Below are 16,516 nucleotides of genomic sequence, written 5' to 3'. Positions count from 1 at the left end.
AGCAGCTAGACTTTTGTATGCGCAAAAATGGAAAGTACAAGAAGTGCCAACTATTGAAGATTGGACTTACAAATTGCTGTATATGGCTGAAATGGACAAGATGACAAGAAAACTGAGAGATCTGGACTCAGGGCAGTTCAACACAGACTGGGAGAAGCTGAAACAATACCTGGAGAAGAAATGGGAGGTGGGAGGAAAACTGTGGCAGTTTGAGAACTACTGAAGTACTGAAGTAGAGGGGGGAGACTTTACCGGGGGGAGAAGAGATAAATGTGAATTAATAAGCAGTCAGATTAATAGATTGACATATATATAGATATATATAGGTTAACAAACAGAATATAGATAGAAAATAATTAACTATAAGGATTAAATATAAGGATTGATTAACTAACAATATTTTCTTTTTTTTGGTAAGCATTGTAAAATGTACCAAACTGAATGTCTGAAGATACAGATGAGTCAAATTGATTGACTACGTGATGAGAGATATATAGAATTATTACAAAAAGATAGAATGAGTAACATATAGAGAATAAGTCAAATTGTTTGATCTAAATGAATGTATGATTTACATGGTTTATGATATATAGAAATATTTGAAATTGAAAAATGGGATAAAGTGTTTATCTAAGATGGAAACAAAGACTTACAGTTTGGGCATATAATGTTAAAAATAGTTAAGGATGTACTGCTTAGAATAATGGAGAATATATATTTGTTTTAGATAGAGGAATCTAATAGAAGTAAGGGAAAGGAGACAAAGGGTCGGAAAGCTGTTGGAAGTCAACAAAAAGGGGGGGAAAGGGAGGGGGTTAGAGATGAAAAAATTGGGGAAAATTGAATGTAAATGTAAAAATAATGGATTCTAACCCAATAAAAATTTTTTCAAAAAAAAAAAAACCAGGGGCAAGTTCAAGATTTGTGGTTCATGGGATTTAAATGCCCCTTTCTGGCCACTTGGCAGCAGCAGGGAAAGAGGCATTTAAACCCGCAAATCAGCTGCTTGTCAGGGAGATCCCCGACAAGCAGCTGATCAGTTAAACAGCAGGAGTTGGCTGGCTAGCCAGAGGTTCCCTGCTTGGAGCAGCGGGGAAATGACCATTTAAAAAGCGGGGCTTGGCTGGCCAGGCAGAACTTCCCGGCTGGCCAGACAAGCTCCCCCCCCCCCAGGAAATGGCCATTTAAACAGCGGGGCTTGGCTGGCTGGCCAGGAACTCCTGGCCAGGCAGCCAAGCCCCGCTGTTTAAATGATCAGCAGCTTTGCAGCTGCAGGGAAAGGGCCATTAGTGTTTACGAACCAAATGAACCAGTAGACCAGTTCGCGGAAGTTTGTGGAAACGAGCTTCCATGAACCGCTGGTTCGCGAACCACAAACCAGGCTGGTTCGTGGGTTTTTTGGTTCGTATTCCGGTTCCTGCCCACCTCTACACTGGATTAACCCTATATCCAATACTGAACTTCCATCTTCCTGGGAAAGCTTTCCTTGCAAGCTTTGGTGCTCAGTCTCTTCTTTTAATTTAATTTAATTTAATTTAAGATGAAAATAATAGTTTATAACTTCAAAATAATTATTTTCAGGGCTGGAAAATTCTCTGTTGAACGCAACCTAAGTCTGAAAGTGAACATCAACATTTCTAGAATGCTATGTGTCTGACTCTCAATCTAGCCATTACATCAAGGGTACATTCCTACGAATCCTATAGGTTTGGGGACCACACTCGAAAGCACTTCTTAGTACATTGGCTATGCCAGCTGCACTTTGACCTGGATAGCCCAAGATAGCCTGATCTCAGAAACTAAGCAGGGTTGGCCTTGGTTAGTAATCAGATGGGAGACCTCCAATGAAGACCAGGGTTGCAGAGGCAGACAATGGCAAACTGCCTCTGTTAGTCTATTGCCATGAAAATACCACTGGGGTCACAATAAGTCAACTATGACTTGAGAGCACCATTTCATTTCATACAAAACTATGACTATAGTACTGGGGTTTTCAATGTTTTTGGGTCTGTGGGCACCTTTGGAATTCTACCACAGAGTAGTGGGTCCAGCCATGAAATGCTTGCCACAGGAGATTGATCCAACCACTGCATGGCTGCTGCAGGAGGCAGAGCCAACTGCAAAATGTCAGGGGGTGAGGTTATGCATAACTCTAATGGTAACTCTTCAGCATTTCAGGCAGAGGTTTGTTTTGCAGGATGCCTTTTAAGATTAACATATTGTTTTAAAACATTTTCTTGCATATTCACAGAACACCTTCAGCCATGCAGTTGAAGATTCTTGCATTGTGATAGCAGCTGCTGCAACGTTTTTAAAAATCTGCACAGCCAATCAGTTCTCCAGTGGCTAGTCAAAAGCCCTGCTGGGCAAAAGCCCCACCTGCCTCCACCCATTTTCTAAAAACATTTGGCAGGTCCCAGGAAAGGTGTCAGCAGGTGCCACGTTGGGAACCCTTACTTTAATCTTTGGAGGAAGCTGCCATCCAAGCTGCTGCTAGCGTCTGGGCTGGATGGACTAATTGTTCCTGTTAATATGTTGCTATTAATGTGTTGCTTTTGTCCCCTTTCCCAGGAAAAACTGGGTACAAGCCTACATTTGCCTAGTAGCCCTTTCCACATTATTCTTTCTCGTAATACAGGAATAGCATTTGTGTTGTTTTGATCCATATGCCAGGAAGCAGATACCTGCACTGACATTTGCCTCGCTCTGGAGTTGCACCATTGGCATGTTTTACTGTGTTTAAACCCTTCCAGATTGAAGCAGATTCAACCTGTGCTAATTTAATTTACAGCTCAACATAAATGTATGTGATTAAAAAAACTGACTGATGGCAGATCTGGATAGAGCCGGTCATCTGCCTGGGTCTCAGTTCTCTCTTTTTGTGGGGTATTTTGAGAACTTTCTTTTCCTGTATTGTAGAAATATGCAACACAGCAACACATGCCTCACCCAGGCATACATCCTGAGTCAAAAGCCAATTATTTAATCACACCTGCAGATGCTGCTATAGAAGGAAAAATATGCAGTTCATAGCATAGACAGAAGCAATGTTCTGTAACAATGTCAATTAAAGTAACATAAAATAAGATGAATGTATTATAGTGCAGGCAAGAACGAGGACCTTTTCCGCCAGTTCATTTCTACTTGGGTATATCTCAGTATCTTGCCCCAAAAGCCCCCAATCCTTTTACATGAAGTATCGCTTGGTGTAAATGACGTCTAAAAGTGTTTTGGCAAGAAGGGAAATTCTTAGAAAAGCCACAAGCTAATCCAAACTTAGAAAAGGGAAGCTCTAACCGGGCTAACGTGGCATTCATTCTACCACAAATGCCAACATCGTCTCTTTTATTTTTTTGTTAAAATAAACCACAAAATTTGCTTGTGTGTTCCAGAGCAAACTTCTAGAGTCCTTGGTGTACACATTGCCTTTTGGGGAACTATAACTGTTACTTGTTGAAAGATATCTAAATATATCAAGATATAGTTTGGGAAAGGTCCTAGTGCTGCTTGGGAGTTTTGGGAAAAAACAAATGTATTAAAGACCAATTAGTAGCAGCCCTAAATAACTTTTATAATAGGGCTTATAATTGTCATTCATAAATAATATTTGGCTCTTGCAAAGCCACCTCATAGTCTGTAATGAATTAAGCCTTCCAAACCACTGATGTGTGTAAGCATTCTTAGATAGGAAGGCCAGACAGGATAATTACAATGATTTACTCTGACTCTTCCATAACACAGGCCACTGGCTTTATCTCTTAACTGCTGTATTGGGAGGTAAAATCTATGCTCAAATTAGAAATCTTATTTTAAAAAAACAAAACAGTTCACTGAGTTTTATGCTTTTTAATGCTTTTTAGTGCTTTTTCTGGAGGAGGGGGAAGTGATAAAATTCACTCTGTTCATGGAATCTTTAATTGCAAGTTGGTGCTGATTCAGACCTACTCTCTCCCATTACTTCCTGAATGGTTTCATAATGGTCAACTTTCCTATTAGATCTTCATCTGGAGAGAAGCTGCTGTGGTAGCCTTAAAGGAGAGGATAAGGAAACATTTCCACCAGCGCTGGGAGCTGACTGGTCACCCCTGAGTGATCTTCTGCCCACCCCTGACTTCAGGAAATGGAATCAAGATTGGGACATTTATTCTTTTATGACTGAAACTCAGCATTGTACACAACGGTAAATAATTGAATCCAGGTGGCCCTTTATTTTCCAGGAAAGGTCTATTTAGGAACAGGTGATTCTGAATTCAAAACAGAGTATATGTGTGTCCATGGAGTTTAAACTTTACTGCCACTTGCTGCTTCTCAGATTCTAATATCCTGCCATGCCATTTCTATCAGCCCCACAAGTCCCTTAATGTGTTTTTATCCTTGCAAATGTGTTTGGAACATAAATAGAAGAGTGGCTGGGAAGGAGTTTGACAAGGAGAAGCAGAGGGTGGAGAAAGGAAACACTCTTTCCTCTGCCATTCCCCTATTCCATATTGGTCTCTATCAAAGTGGGTTTTCAGGTGTGTGTGTTGGAGGGGGGTAAGATTAAAATTACTTAAACTGGTTTAAATTGTGCTTTGTTTTGCATTGCAGAATCATTGTTGTAGATTCTGCCAGTAGAAAGAGTAAGCTCTCTATATACTATACTTTCAAGCTTCTGAAATGTATCACATCAAAGCATCTCAGATCATATGACAAATACTTAAATTACCAGCGGTACGCGTAAATGGTACACCTGGGATCAAAGAGATTCCCTAGGAACACTGGTATTTTAGGTTTACCAAGCAGTGAAACAGTCCATTACATGAGATAGGTGTAGTAACTCTTGCCCCCCTAGTGGGAATGAGAGCCAGACACAAGGTTTGGGTAAAATGGGCCGCTTTATTAAAGGAAACAGCAAAGCAACCATTACGGCAAGGAGCCTAACTAGCGGTACAGGTCAGGCTCTGGGGTCATTCACTGGGACCCCGCCCTGACCTGTCTGGGCGAGCACCCGCTGCCCCCGGGTGCGATCCATCCATGAATGGCTGCGACCCGTCCTGGCCAGGCGGAGTGTATCGCCCCTGGAGAGCTCCCCCACCCGGCCGAACGGCAGCGGGGGGAGACTGGCTTGTCCAGGGGTTCCGCACCCAAGGGCGTCTGACCTCGCAGCTGGGCCGAACGGCAGCCTGCTGCTCCTGAAAGACCCCTGTTCCCCACCAATGGGGAGGTGCCAAGGGTGCTCACCGGCCCGCCACATATAAAACCCTAACTAACTCCTGCACCCATGGCAGTAAATAAGGTCCACCCCTACATTACCACACAACACCTCTTACCCAGTGCGAGGTAGGCGAAAAAACTCCCAACCCAATGCCAATCAGGGCAGGGAGACAAAAAATTCCTACCTGGCCCAAGGAAACAGCGACCGGCTAATCCCGCACTGAAGTAGGGTGAGGAGGGTGGGCCGAGCACGAGGCGAGACTGCACTGAGAGAGGGCGGAGCGGCAGGCTGTTGCACCGAAGCTCCGCCCTCCCTGCAGCTAAGCCCAGGAAGCAGGGCTGCTCAAGTCTGGCCTCCATCCAGCCAGGGAGGCAAAAGCTGCCACCAGCCCGAGGGGGCTTACGCCCCCGGCTGGAATGTCAGTATTGCCCCCCTAGTGGGAATGAGAGCCAGACACAAGGTTTGGGTAAAATGGGCCGCTTTATTAAAGGAAACAGCAAAGCAACCATTACGGCAAGGAGCCTAACTAGCGGTACAGGTCAGGCTCTGGGGTCATTCACTGGGACCCCGCCCTGACCTGTCTGGGCGAGCACCCGCTGCCCCCGGGTGCGATCCATCCATGAATGGCTGCGACCCGTCCTGGCCAGGCGGAGTGTATCGCCCCTGGAGAGCTCCCCCACCCGGCCGAACGGCAGCGGGGGGAGACTGGCTTGTCCAGGGGTTCCGCACCCAAGGGCGTCTGACCTCGCAGCTGGGCCGAACGGCAGCCTGCTGCTCCTGAAAGACCCCTGTTCCCCACCAATGGGGAGGTGCCAAGGGTGCTCACCGGCCCGCCACATATAAAACCCTAACTAACTCCTGCCACCGCAGAGGCCAAGCCTCTGCTTAGGCCTCAGCGCCCCACACATGGCTTAAAGCCAACCTGAGCCCTTGCCGTATGTCATCGAGAAAAATGCTGTTGCCCCTGTAAGAGAGGTGCACCCCATCCCCTCTGTAGAGGGCAACAGACTCGGCCCGAATCTGCGGATGGGGCAAATAAATCCCCAACCCACCCGTCATTATTTTAAAAAGGGCTCTGTTGGTCATCCGCCTAGCCCTTTCGATAGCTCTGTGGTCCAATGCCTCCCGCCATACCCGGCGCGGAAGCATGGCTGACCAAAATATCAGAACTCCAGGCCATCTCCTCCTGATCTCCAGGAAGTCGTCCCGCGCCTGCCAGGATAGGGCTACCCCTTTCATTAGCCCCAGGTCATTGCCCCCTAAATGCACCACCAAAATGTGAGGAGGAGGGGCGGACCTCCCCTCAAAGAGGAGTGGCAGCAGCCCCGCCCAACGTAGGCCTCTTCTGCCTTGCCACTCGATGGTAGCCCACCGGCTGAGTCCAAGCTGGGACCCGATCCAGGACCTTCTCGCTTGGTGCGCAGCCCAGAAGGCCATGCTGTGGCCACAGATGAGGATCCGTACCCTCTCCTGACGACCCACAGCGCCTGCAAAAAACAATTCAACATGATTTACCGCGTCCAAGCGGCCTGACGTATGACGCATAAGCCCCTGAACGCCAACGTCCTACCCTCTGGATGTCCGGTCCTGAGAAGCCCATGGCAGCGGCAGTGGATGCCGCCCCAATACGAAATGAGTGGGTCCCAAATTTGACCCCGTCCAGCCCTAACTCACGAAGGGCCCTGCCCGTGACCGTCCAAAATTGGTACTTGGTCAACGGGGCGCCATCACTGTGGCAAAAAAGGACCCCTGAACGATCACCCCGCACCTTCAAATAGCCCCTCAAGGCCGCTATGGGGCATAACTCAGCGATAGAACACCTTCCAAGGGTCAGGTCCACCCCTTTTTGATGCTGGTCAGTTTTGGACCTTCTAATTCTAAGGACCAGCTGCTCGCCCCTGAATTTAACGTCCTCCACAGAGAGGGCACGTCCAGAGTTGTCCGTAAAGGACTGTTGAACCAGCTCACTAACTCTAAGAGCCCCGAAGAAGGCTATCAACGATGCTGCATGAAACAGCAGCTCCTCAAACCGAGAGCTGCAAACCTGTGACCACACAGCCTGCAATCCTTGAAGGATGCCCGGAGAGATGGGTTGCCTATCATCCCTGGGCGCGGCAGACTCCCTTGCCCACCCTTCCAGCATTTTTCGAATGCGGAAGTCTCCCGTGGTATCTGTAAACCCACGAGCCTTTGCAGCAAAGGCTAGAGCCGCAATCTGGCTCCGGATGTATTTCACCTTGTGCCCCTTACCTCTCTGAGCTACGCAAAAACGCGCCAGATGCTCGACTGGGAGGGGCCAGCTCCGGCGGAGGCCTAAAGTCTGCCTAAAGGCATCAAAGTTCCTTACCGCCCTGTCGTATGCCCTACCGGTGCTAGGGGCAATGGCTAATTGGATGGCCCTGGAGGCTTCCACTTGCCAATCGTCCACAGTTCCTGCGGCACCAGAGCCGGCACCAAATCGGCCTCGGGGGCAAGCTGTCGAAACCGGTCCATCTGCAGACGAGACAGGGCGTCTGCCACCTCATTGTTGACACCAGGTATGTGCCTGGCTGAGAACAATATATTAAGGTGCAAGCACCTTAAGGTAAAGGCGCGGACCAACGTCATGACCCTGGGCGATTTAGATGAAAGGGAATTCACCACCTGAACCACTGCCATATTATCGCACCAAAAGTGCACGGAGTGGTTGGCAAGCTCTTCCCCCCACAAGTAAACCGCCACCAAGATTGGGAAGAACTCCAGATAGGTTAAATCCCTACACCGCCCTTCCTGAACCCATTCTTCAGGCCAGGTGGCGGCACACCAGTGCCGTCGGAAATAAATCCCCAGACCGATGGACCCTGAAGCGTCCGAAGCCACTTGTAGTTCCCCTTCTAAAAGGAGCTCCTGTCTCCAAAAGGACACTCCATTAAAACCTTGCAAAAATTGGAGCCAGACCCCTAGATCCTCCCGCATACCCTCAGACAGGCGCATCTTATGATGCGGGAGCCGGAGGGTCCCCATGGCCTCACAAAGGCACCGCAGAAAGGCTCTACCTGGGGCCACCGCCTTGCAGGCAAAGTTAAGATGGCCAACTACCTGCTGGAGCTCCAATAAGGAAACTTTCCGTTTCCCCAGCATGTAGCACAATCGCGCCTTCAGGTCCAAAAGCTTCTCAACTGGAAGCCTAGAAGTCTGTTGCACCGTGTCTAACTCGATGCCTAAGAAGGTCAGGACAGTAGATGGGCCCTCTGTTTTTTCATGCGCCAGGGGAACGCCCAGCTCCTCAGTTAGGCTGACGAAGTCAGCCAAAAGGCGCGCACACTGACCCGTCCCCGGGGGCCCAACCAGGATAAAGTCATCCAAATAGTGGGCGGAGTCGCGGCACTGCTGCCTATGACGCAGTGCCCACTCCAAAAAGGTGCTAAAGCGCTCAAATACTGCGCAGGAAATAGAGCAACCCATAGGAAGGGCCCTGTCCATATAGTATTGACCCTCAAAGGCAAACCCAAGGAGCTCGAAATCCTCTGGATGCACCGGGAGAAGGCGGAATGCGGACTTGATGTCGCATTTTGCCATCTCGGCTCCCCGGCCACAACGCCTGACCACCTTAACGGCTTGGTCAAATGATGTGTAACGCACTGAGCACAAGTGCTCAGGTATTGCGTCATTGACAGACCCACCCCTGGGATGAGACAAATGGTGAATTAGCCGGAATTCACCAGGAGTCTTTTTGGGGACTACCCCCAAGGGGGAAACCCTCAACTTGGGCACCGGTGGGGCGGGAAAGGGGCCCACAACCCGGCCCTCAGCGCATTCTTTGGCTATTTTAGCCCTAACAACGTCCTCCAGGCCCACCACAGAACGCAAGTTGGTGGACATGAAGGAGGAACGCGGTCCCTGAAAAGGGATCCGAAAACCTATAGAAAAACCTTCCAACAAAAATTGGGCATCCGCCCGCCTGGGGTAATCGGCCAACATGGCCTTAAGTACCCTCACCTTTATTGGGCTGGGGCCCTTTTCCATAACCTTGCTGCCCACTGGGGCCGCCGCCCTTTTTTCCAAAGGGCTTCTGCTTCTTGCATGCACTAATGGCATGCGGCCCTCGGCAGATAGGGCATTCGTGCCCATAACGACAGTTCTTCCTGTTGCAGATCCCCCGCGAAGTAAACTCAAAACAGAGCAGCCGGGGCTGAACCGACTGCCCCGCAAACACGCGGGGGCCAGAACTAGACGCAACAGGGCCAGCTGATCCGACACCGGATCGCTGAACGATATGTCCACTATCGGACCTTTCCCCCGACCCAAACTTAGTGGGGGTCATAACCTGGATCCACAGGTGGTGGTGTACCTGGTCCCATGGTAGCGAGGGATTAAGGGCTGCCCGCATTCTAAACTCTTCGTCGTATTGCAGCCAGGCTGCACCGCCGAAGTCAGAATGTGCTCTGTAAATTATGTCCATGTATTGTATGAGCGGGGCCGCCCTCCATGGCTGAACCCTTGCAATCACTCCCGCATATATAAAGAAAGCTGGGAGCCAATTGGCCCAGGTCCGGTCGATCTTGCGGCGCTTAAGGCGCTCCTTATCCCTATCCTCGAGGTCCTCTTTGTCCCTCTTCTCCAGGTCCCTGAAGAGAAGGGCAAAGACGTCCACGTACTCTCCGCGCAGGATCCTCTCCCGCATCGCTGGGGTGAGGTGATCCCCCAATGGCATGGCAGTGTCACCCACCGGCAAAGCCCGGTAGGGCACTGTTCCATAGTTAGGCCACGGGCTTCCCCCATAACTGCCCCAGGAGGAGCCCAGCCCTACCCCCCCCGGGGTCTGGGCGGCGGCTACAGGCCAGCCTGAGAACCCAGGCCTCTGATATGAAACGGGGGGCTGGGTCCACTGGGACCAATCAGGAGCGGCGCTAGCCACCTGGATACCTGCCTGAGGGTCACCTTGTGGAAACTCAGTGTAATGCGGTGTATGTGCCACTGAGCTCCAGGGCCACTTACTCGCCTGCTGGGGCCAGGAGCACTTACCCTCTGCTTCCGGGGGCTGCACCACCAGCGCTAACTGCCCCGCCTCTTCCGGCCAGCTCGCCTGGATCTCAGTCGCTGCTGCCTCAACCATTCCTTCCTCAGCGGTCTGGCTACCAGCAGAAGCCGAGGGAGCTGCCCCACCGTCTCCAGAAGTTCCCTCCAGGGCAGACAAACGAGACATGATATCAGCAAAGGAAACGGATCTAGTGGCCGTCCTCACAGGCCCCTTGCCCGACTTCCCCGGAATCCCGGCTTGTGGGGCCCTGGCTTGTTCCAGAGCTGCAATCCGTGCCATGATGCTCTGGTGTGTTGAACCCTCGTCTTCCTCATCGGAAGACAAAGCAACCGCCGGTCTCTTAGGAGGACGGGAAGCAGTGCGCGGGGCAGGCTGTTTGCCCTTGGGCACACCTGTTCCCTTCTTTGGGCCCATAGCCCCTAAATTACCTGACAGTTAATAAAATATATAGGGCCAACCCCTGGCAGAGTCTGCTTCCCCCAATTAGCCCCGGAACGAAAAGGTGGGCTCTAGGGTCTAGTGAATAAAATACAGGGCCTTATGGCCCTGGGGATCCTTGGCAAAAGCACCCCACAAAATGGCCGCCCTCCCTGGTGTCACAAAATGGCTGCTAATGGCTGGCTCCTACCTCCTGGGGGGGTGCCGACGGGGTTAAAGTCAACGCGTGCAAATGCAACCCTTCGCACTGTATTTATTGTATCAAGGAACGGGTGAAAGCACTGCGCTGCCAGGAGGGCACCAGGCGATGGGGGGGGGGGCTATGAAGGCGCCAAGCACCTAACCGCGCCGCCGCAGCGCCGGGTGAGGGCGGCGCGTCAAGGCGCCAAAGCCCCGAATGGCGCGGCTGACACGGCCGCCGGGAGAAGGGGATGCGCGCCGCAAGAAGCGCGACCGCTCCCGGTAACGGCGCCTACCTGCGCGGGCCAGCAACCCTTAACCCACCCACTAAAACGGCCGGGCAAAAGCCCTGGAGCGCCGCAGCGCTAAGCGGGAGGCTGCAGGGAGAAGGGGTTGCGCGCCGCAAGAAGCGCGACCGCTCCCGGTAACGGCGCCTACAGGCGCGGGCCAGTAACCCTTAAACCACCCCCTAAACGGCCGGGCAAAAGCCCTGGAGCGCCGCAGCGCTAAGCGGGAGGCTGCAGGGAGAAGGGGTTGCGCGCCGCAAGAAGCGCGACCGCTCCCGGTAACGGCGCCTACAGGCGCGGGCCAGTAACCCTTAAACCACCCCCTAAACGGCCGGGCAAAAGCCCTGGAGCGCCGCCGCGCTAAGCGGGAGGCTTCTTGGCGCCAAAGGTGCGCGCCGCGCCGTTGCCCGCCGCCGCGCGAAGGCCCCTGGCCGGCCCGCCCACGCCCTCCCTTCCCCACCGAAGGAACAGGGAAATGGGGGCAAACCGCAACCCCCGCGCACGTCCGCGACGCGGGGAGTCGCCGGGGTAGAAGGCTAAGCCCGGCGGTTGTCGGCCTCCTGGTCCGGACAATGCCGCTCCGCCCTCTGCTGCTTGCTAATGCCTCGTGCTGGGAAAGCCAGGCACACGTCCTGCTTCACCCGAGCACGAGGCGAGACTGCACTGAGAGAGGGCGGAGCGGCAGGCTGTTGCACCGAAGCTCCGCCCTCCCTGCAGCTAAGCCCAGGAAGCAGGGCTGCTCAAGTCTGGCCTCCATCCAGCCAGGGAGGCAAAAGCTGCCACCAGCCCGAGGGGGCTTACGCCCCCGGCTGGAATGTCAGTATTGTCACCTAAACAAATGAAAGATTTCCTTCCTGTTTCTAGTGCGATTGGTTTAAAGCAATATACATTTACAGCTTACTGTTGAAGAATAGGTTGGGTTCTCCCCCCTCCCCCACTACTGGTATTAGGACTTCACCTTTCATCAGTTAAACCTTTATGTAAACACAGCAGCCTATACAGTTCAATAAAAAATTTAAAACATAGTTTTTACCTCATTTCCAAGAACAATTTGGCCTACAAAAAACGATGACACATTTCTTTATGCTAAAATGTTCCAACACTGTTTTAAGTAAAGCAAAAAAAAACTTGCGATGCATTACATGAAAAGAAAAGCAGACATAATTGAATATTATTTCTTTAAAAATGTTGAAACACAGATTATATCAACAATTGGCCTTTACACACTTCCCGTCTCTAAATTATCCTAGTAATATGTATTCCAGTCTACCTGTGCTAAAATGAGACATGCTAGCTCTGAAATTGGACCTACGTGCAAATTAAGTATTACGCCCCAGCATGATATAGAAGATTGCAGAACAGAAGTAAGATGGGTGACCCAAATTCAGATATCTGTAGCAGTGCAAATAAAATGGTCTCGTATGCTCATCAAGGGACCACTTTATTCTTGTGCGTGGTAATCCAACTGGCCATATAGAGGGAGGGAGGGAAGGAACAAGGCGGTCCATAGTTGCCCCAAATCAGTCTTCCAGGCATACAAAATCATGTGGGGGTTATTTCACAGGGTTCTTAGTATACAAACTCACACAGGCTGTTTGCTAAAGATGCGTGTTGGAATGTAACAAATCAAAATCCTGTCTGAATGTGTTCTGTTCATCAAGCTACTCTGCAGAGGGCAACAGAATTGAGAAAACGAAGCTTCTATACTGTCTGTGTTGTCTTTTCAATAACTGGTGCAGATGTGGCCTTTAAAAAAACCTCAGCAGAACCTCAAAGAAAAAAATAGATAGTTGAGGGGTAAAGTTGCTTCAAGTGAAAAGGTCCATAAATGGCTGGTGTTGTATATGGATTCCTTGTGATCACTGAAGAGCTCCTTCCTCACTCATTCATGTCTTCTCTCTTTACTGTCTCCGAGAGACCAGCTTTTGCACTGATCCCTTTGGAGAATGTTCTTGTCAGCAAGGCTGAGGAGAGCCTCTTATTCCCCTTGAATCCGCAGAAGTCTTTGCCTTGTTGGTTTTTTTCTTTTTCTTCCCTCCTTCTTCCCATAGATGACATTCCTTTTCTGGAAAGAATCAGGCAAATATTTATATAAACCAATGATTTCCTAACCATTTTTACAAGACATAATCACTTAAAACTCTTTCCCCTGGTCTTTCAAACAAATAAGATAATTCTTTAAAATTTTTTGTAATGAATGATGCCAGAGAAGCAGTTATCTAGGGCTTTTCCAGATGTGTCTCATTTGTAGACTAGGAGCACTAGTTTTGTGCTTGTAATTCCTGCAGCCTGGTTGCAGGGTGCAGCATTCAACTCAGGGCCAAGCTACAAGTGACGAATGACACTTGAATGGCAAGTGGATTGAGTGGAGGGCAAGTGAACAGGGAGAAATACACTTGCCGTTCAAGTGTCATTCGTCACTTGTAGCTTGGCCCTCATTCTGGTTCCACTTGGATAAAGACAATCAGTGCATGATGGGCAGGCTTGAAAGCTTGTTCTTTGCAATATCCTACAGGATGGAGGGAAGAAAGACCAAGCTAAACGTCTGGGTTTTTTAAAAGTTGGCTCTGGACTCAGAATGCTGCTGTAAGAGGAAGAGCAAGATTTGTGTCTGGTACCACCTTTAAAGATCAACTGGATTTCCAGAATATGAACTTTCGAGAGTCAGAGCTCTCTTTGAAAGCTCATACCCTGGAAATCTAGTTTGTCTTTAAAATGCAACTGGACCCAAATCTTGCTCTTCCTCCTATGGCAGCATTCTGAACCTGTTTGGGTTCTCCTTTATTTTAAAAAAAGTTGTGTGGCTGCACAGGACCCAAGTCAGGTCTGGAGGACCTGGACCCAGCTCTTTAAAAAACCAAACATCGAGTACCTGGCTTTCAATAGAACTGCTTCTCTTTTTACAGTATCAGTATGCTTCAGAGATAGAGAAGCTGCCATCTCAATAAGCACTAAGAATATATAACAGCTTCATGTATAAGGACAAGAAAACTATGTTAGCTGGATGCAGCACACAAATGGAGGGCAGCTAGTAGACATTAATAGGCAGCATCATAAAAATAATTCCCTTGGATTCTATGGCGGTCATGCAGAGCTTTTGGTGTAGTGCGCCTTCCTGTCCTCCAGAAAGAACTCACACACTGAATGGGCCAACACCCTCAATTGATGGCAGAAGCAATAATTTATTTATTTAGATATTTATACTCCACTTTTATCCCCAATAGAGATCCACAGTGGCTAACAACATTGGGAAGGGGTGGGGTACAGAGCTCAGAAATCCTTGTCTGCCAGAAGTGATTTCCTGAGCTACTGAGGCCATCAGTGATCTCTTCCAAACTGCAGTTGTGACTAGAGATGGGCACGAACTGGAAAAAAATGGACCATGTGGTTCATGGTTTGTCAAAATTCACGAACCATGAACCACAAACTTTCATGAACCTGCCCCTGTAATTGCAATTCATTACAATAATTTGGTTCATGAAAACGCCACATCTGGGTCAGAAAACCACCGCTTCCGGGTCAGCAGAAGGTCACTTCCGGGCCAGTGGAAGTTCACTTCTGGGTCAACAGAAGGTCTGCAGGAAGTCCATCCCCTGTTGCCTAGGAAACTGATTGATTGGCACCAGGCTGCCTGTAGTGATGAACCAAAAAACGAATCAAACAAACCAGCCTAAAAGTTCGTGGGGGTTTGTCAGACATGGGATCTGATGAACCGTGGTTCGTGAACCATGAACTGGACTGGTTCATGCTTAATTTTGGTTCGTATTTTGGTTCATGCCCATCTCTAGTTGTGACTTCTCAGTACCAAGAGCCAGGTTTTGCCTGCACAGACTTCTGTGTTGGTGCAACCTAGATGTTATTCTTGTAAAAGTCTGGCAGCACTCGAGGAAGATCAATAAACCATAGCTAGGAGTTGTGTGTTGTCTCCCTTTCCTACAAGTCTTATCTTTGCCTACTGGGTAAGAAGAAGAAAGGATTTTTCCCATTTTGGTGCTACTGGTCCCAATGTACAAAGAGGAGGCAATACCCTGTCTGTTCAGTTAACAGATCCCTCATTCATTCTCCTATTCTTGTCATTTACTGTCATGCACTTTGCCCTGATCTGAATAGCCTGGGTGAACCTAATCTTGTCAGATCTCAGAAGCTAAACAGGGTCAGTCTTGGTTAGTAATTGGATGGGAGACCTCCAACAAAAACCAGGGTTGCAGAGGACAGCAACAGCAAACCACCTCTGTTCTTTTCTTGCCACGAAAACCTCACCATAAGTCAGCTAGGACTTGACGGTACTCTCCACCACCACTTTGCTAACAACATAAGGGTCTGTGTTTCTGGTGACACTCATACAATGTTAAATCCACTAAAAGCCACGTTGGGAATATAAATTTCCTGAATGGATGTCATTCTCCACCTCAGTTCTCCAGACCAAGAATGGGAATAGTAGTGGACTATCTTATGATGCCGTTGTTACTTGCAGTCACCTCTCAATTCTGTAAAAGTTTTCAGGAAAGACACAGACCTGATCCAGTGAAAGTTACGCATGATTCACTTCAGCTGTATTGGAGGTTATATGGTTTCTAACAGAGATGTAATGTAGATGTGCAGATAGGATAATGACTCAGGAAACTAATTTCCAATACTAGGTTAGTGCAGATGTGGCTTTTAAACAAGTCCATGACCTCTTATGTCAATTGAGTGCTTCATAGTGGCAATCAAATGGTTCTGTTGCCATCGACTAGATGGGCATGGGTAATCAAATAGCCTCTTAATACTAGTAAAAGATCCTCCTTGATTAATCAGGGCTAGGACTCCTTTGGGACATATTTAAAACTGTTAGGGACCATTTGAATTCAGAAAATGGCACACACGCACGCATCTGGTACGGATGAAGTCTGAAAAAAGCATCGTCGAACACAGCAATTCATAACTTGCTGCTTGCTGCAAAATTTACTACACACTTAATTGGATTCACATTTTCCTACTTAACATATAAAAGATTGTATTTCCTGTTGATAAACACATCCTCCTCCCTAACTTCAAAAAGAAGAAAAAGGCAGGACTTGGGGGGGGGAGTTATGTTGTTAAAACATGGATCTGGTTATCCCAATGGGTGGTTGGAAGATCCAATGAAGTGCTGAAGTCAGCAATGCAAATGCAGAGTGTAAATCAAACCAAAAGGAAGCTGGACATATTTATGGGATGAAAATGGAGAAATATAGGTTTACTGTATTTGCTGAGTTTATAAGGGCAAGCCATATATTTGCCTTTCTGTGCCTTTTACATAATGCTGTCACAAAACCATCTTTTTAATTCCCATAACTGTGATTCAATTATCCTATAATAAAACCCAGAAAATTAAAACCAGATAATCAAAATACCAGTTGACGACAGTCCTATCCC

General features: G+C 48.8%; 1 protein-coding gene across 2 annotated transcripts; it reads right to left on the bottom strand.

The window, feature by feature from the left end:
• Window positions 1–4,836: 4,836 nt before the first annotated feature.
• Window positions 4,837–13,057, bottom strand: LOC129337113 (uncharacterized). 2 transcript variants are annotated; one of them, XR_008597776.1, is made up of 3 exons: window positions 12,432–13,057; window positions 10,199–10,355; window positions 4,837–6,681 (listed from the first exon to the last, which is right to left on the bottom strand). XR_008597776.1 is itself a non-coding variant. In XM_054990620.1 (2 exons), the coding sequence occupies exons 1-2, from the start codon at window positions 10,626–10,628 to the stop codon at window positions 6,080–6,082; spliced, it is 1,032 nt and encodes a 343-aa protein (XP_054846595.1). In that variant the 5' UTR covers window positions 10,629–11,479; the 3' UTR covers window positions 4,837–6,079. The 2 variants fall into 2 exon arrangements, 1 of the variants encoding a protein (XP_054846595.1); XM_054990620.1 differs by lacking the exon at window positions 12,432–13,057 and having other exon boundaries at window positions 10,199–11,479.
• Window positions 13,058–16,516: the final 3,459 nt, after the last annotated feature.

The sequence above is a fragment of the Eublepharis macularius genome, chromosome 10 (genome assembly GCF_028583425.1).
Source record: "Eublepharis macularius isolate TG4126 chromosome 10, MPM_Emac_v1.0, whole genome shotgun sequence".
Taxonomy (NCBI): domain Eukaryota; kingdom Metazoa; phylum Chordata; class Lepidosauria; order Squamata; family Eublepharidae; genus Eublepharis; species Eublepharis macularius.
Note: the sequence above shows the minus strand (reverse complement) of the source record. Positions and strands in the feature narration are given on the sequence as shown.